Genomic DNA, 3,303 nt, shown 5'->3' with positions numbered 1-3,303 from the left:
GGGGGGGGGGGAGGAATAAAAATAGCCATGGGGAGGGGGGCCCTGCAGCGCAGTCAGGGCTCCTGGCAGCACACTGCCAGTGTGGCAAAGGGTGAGCAGCCTGTGGCAGTGCTGCATGCCCCCTTCCCAGGGTAAAGGGTCTGGTGGGGGCCCTGGGATCAAGGCAGAGCTTGTGCAAGGAAATTGAGGCACCACTGGGTCCATCCAGAGCCAAACTAGGGTCTCTGCTGCCTCTAAGCAGCAATGGCAATTGTGCCCAGCCTGGGGGCACCATGGAGCCCCTCCAGCTTTGCCCACAAGGACCATATCAGCTGTGCCAGGAGGGTTTATTTAAGTTAATGAGACCACAGGAACCGCTGGGCAGCAGTAGTGCTGAGGTAGGGGACCGTGGCGGTCCCCAGCCCTGGTCACCAGACCCACGTGCCCCGTGGCTGGCAGACATCGGAGGGCGGGAGGTCCTTATGCCCGTAGAGGCCATGAGTGTGAGTGGGCGCCAGGCAGGAGGTGGCAGGGCCAGGCTGAACCCGCTGGGCACAGCCCTCACCAGCCCAGCCACGGTAGCAGTGGCAGCGGAAAGAGGCTGGTGGGCCGGTGCCAGGGCCAAGGTGCAGGAGGCTGCCCAGGTCGTGGGGCTGCTGGCGCACGCAGCGCCCATGCCCATGGCAGTGCCCGTAGCTGCACTCCCGGGCTGCTGCGGTCACATTGGCCACGTAGGGACCCAGGGTGGACACGAGGTAGTGGCGCAGGCTGGCACAGCTCTCCTGGAGGGGGGAAGCACCAGTGAGAACCTGTTCCATCACTGAGGTCCCCTCTGGCTACACCTCCCCGGCAGGTACAGGGGACAGGGATGTCCCGTGCGTCCCATGCCCACGCCATCTCCTGCTGCCCACCATGTGCTGGCTTCAGTGCAGTGAGGAGCCATACTCACAGCCGAGCGGGAGTATGACATGTCTCCCCAGAGAACGAGTCCGGCTGCACCCAGCGCCGCGCTCTCCCCGATGGTGTGCACCAGGTCAGCCTGCCGGGGAAAGAAAGATGTGACCGGGCTGGGGGGGCACAGGCTGTGTCCTGGTGCCAAGCAGGACCGCTGGCACACCCACTGCCAGCTCTAGCCCCGCGGTGCTTACCAGCTCCAGGAATCGGGGCGAGCGGCGGAAGGAGAGGCGGGAGTAGGCGACCACAGGCAGGAGGCCGTTGGCCCCAAAGGCAGCCACACGCAGGGCCTCACGCAGCCGGTAGTGCACGTAGCGGCGGCGCAGGGTGGGTGGCAGCGCTGGCGGCAGATAGATGCTGGGGTAGAGGGCGGCCGAGGCAGCCCAAAGCCAGCCCAGCCGGTTGTTGCGCTGCACCTCCGCTGGCTGGCACTGCCCGGTGTAGTTGGTCTTCTTGGCCCAGTTGCCGTTGAGGCAGTCGGGGAAGCGGTAGAAACCCCAGAGTCCCTCTGGGCGCAGGGTCCGGCCCAGCAGAAGCGTCTCCTCCATCAGAGCTTGGGCCGCCTGCTCAAACTCCCGCCGGGCCAGCCGGAGCTGCTGCTGCGTCGGCAGGAGGCCGTGCCGGTCCCGCACCCACTGCTCCGAGGCTGCCCGGTAGATATGCTTGGCGCCCCAGTTTTGGGCCCAGAGGGGCCTCCACTCCTCCCAGTCTACCACAGCCAGGCCATGGAAAGTGGGGTGCAGGAGGAGGCGGATGTCCCTGGCTGCCCTGGAGAGGTGGGTGCCAAGGGGGACCCGCTGGGGAATGCCACCATTGTGGGCGACACCCTGTTGTGACAGGTAGGGGTACAGCCCAAACCTGTTCTTGTAGAAGATGGTGATGTTCTGGCCGGTGAAGCGGCCATCCCTGTTCTCCACGATGCCGTAGTCGCCAAGGGGCAGCCCCACACCGAAGCGGTGCTGGCAGCGGCCGGCAGGGACGTTCCACACCACAGCAAAAGGCTGGCCGCCTGCCAGCGGCTCCGGTGCCGGCCTCTCCCCACCAGCCATGCCCAGTGCCAGGCAGGCCCAAAGCACCAGCACCAGCACCATCCTGCACCGCCGGCTGCCCATGGGGCCGGCACCCTGCGGGGAAAGAAGAGCGGCAGGGCTGAGGTGGTGAGGTGCAGCGGGTACCCCAGTCATGCTGGCACTGCTGCCCTGGCACCTGGTGGGCTAGGATCGGCCGCAGGGCCTGTGCTGCCCCACTGGCACCTGCTGCCCACACCAAAATCCTACAGGACTCAGCAAACTCGGGGGTTTCAGACACCTCCTGCCTCAGCGGGCACCTCTGCCTGCTGCGCCCTGGTGCCCAGAGCCCCCCCACAGCCACAGCACAGCTCTGGTGTGCCATTGCAAGCCACCGAGCCTGGTGCCTCAGTTTCCCTGCTGGCTCCTAGTCCTGCCAGTAGTGGGGGCACCACGAGCCCCCTTCCCCATTTTGTAGCAGGTCCAGCCAGGCTGGGTGCCCTCTGAAGGACTGAGCCCCCCAGGAGGCACAGTGGAGCCAAAGGGGGAGCACGGTCCTGGGCAGGACTGGGTGCCCCTGCCTGCTGCTGGGCAGCTGCCCAGGGCGAGGGGATTAGGCAGAGGATGGGCCCAGGGCCGCGTGACACAGCAGGATCAGCGCTAATCCCCCGGCACAGGGCCCAGCCGCTCTCCCTGACCTTCCCGCTCCCACCTCCGGCCCTCCCTGGCTGCCTCAGGGGGTGAGACCTGGCACGGTCCCCCTCACAGTACAGGGCAGGGGACCCCACAGCCTGCCCCACCCTGCCCTACTCCCCTGGAGGCCCTCCAGCCACTGTGCGCCTCAGTTTCCCCAAGCTGTTCTGCAGGGGGAGAAGCAGCCACGGTGGTGGACACAGTGTGCCGTCAGCCCCAGCTGCCCCACAGCCAGTCCCCTGGGTGGTGGAGACACTGGTGGGACTGGGCAGTGCTCCCGGGACCAGTCCCAACCCCAGGCTGGGGTGGGCCTGGCTCCCAGCCACGCTGGTGTCCCAGGGCCCCCTGTCAGGTGAGATGGGGGCCAGTGGGGGGGTGGTCCCCACACCCTGCCTTGTCCGGCCCCCACCCCGGCAGCAGGGCCAGGACAAACCGGGGAGACTGGTGGAGCTGGTGCCAGCCTGAGGAATAGCAGGCAGTCAGGCAGCGCCAGGGCAGGCAGCCCCTGCCCACACTCGCTTTTAATCACCGGTTCACCCCTCAGATGTCCTTCTTCATCCAGAAGATGGGCAGCCCTTTGGCATCACGGTGGGGGGTCTCCAGGAGGCTCTGCCCGCTGCTCTCGGCCAGGACGCCCCTCGCCCAGACCACGGTTGGTGGGGGGGGCGGC

General features: G+C 67.2%; 1 protein-coding gene across 3 annotated transcripts in view; it reads right to left on the bottom strand.

The window, feature by feature from the left end:
• Nucleotides 1–307: 307 nt before the first annotated feature.
• The window catches only part of HYAL3 (hyaluronidase 3), a 5,296-nt gene continuing 2,300 nt past the window's right edge, over nucleotides 308–3,303 (bottom strand). The window contains exons 1-4 of one of the 3 annotated variants that reach the window (XM_026857165.1): nucleotides 3,163–3,297; nucleotides 1,128–2,057; nucleotides 929–1,018; nucleotides 308–761 (exon numbers count right to left, since the gene is read on the bottom strand). In XM_026857165.1, coding sequence (XP_026712966.1) covers nucleotides 408–761; nucleotides 929–1,018; nucleotides 1,128–2,045 — 1,362 coding nt within the window. In that variant the 5' untranslated portion in view covers nucleotides 2,046–2,057; nucleotides 3,163–3,297 and the 3' untranslated portion in view covers nucleotides 308–407. Of the gene's footprint in view, nucleotides 762–928; nucleotides 1,019–1,127; nucleotides 3,298–3,303 lie in introns of those variants that run through there. The other 2 variants (XM_026857166.1, XM_026857163.1) reach the window with 2 other exon arrangements.

Source organism: Athene cunicularia (genome assembly GCF_003259725.1).
Source record: "Athene cunicularia isolate RWA chromosome 12 unlocalized genomic scaffold, athCun1 chr12_part1, whole genome shotgun sequence".
Classification (NCBI taxonomy): domain Eukaryota; kingdom Metazoa; phylum Chordata; class Aves; order Strigiformes; family Strigidae; genus Athene; species Athene cunicularia.
Note: the sequence above shows the minus strand (reverse complement) of the source record. Positions and strands in the feature narration are given on the sequence as shown.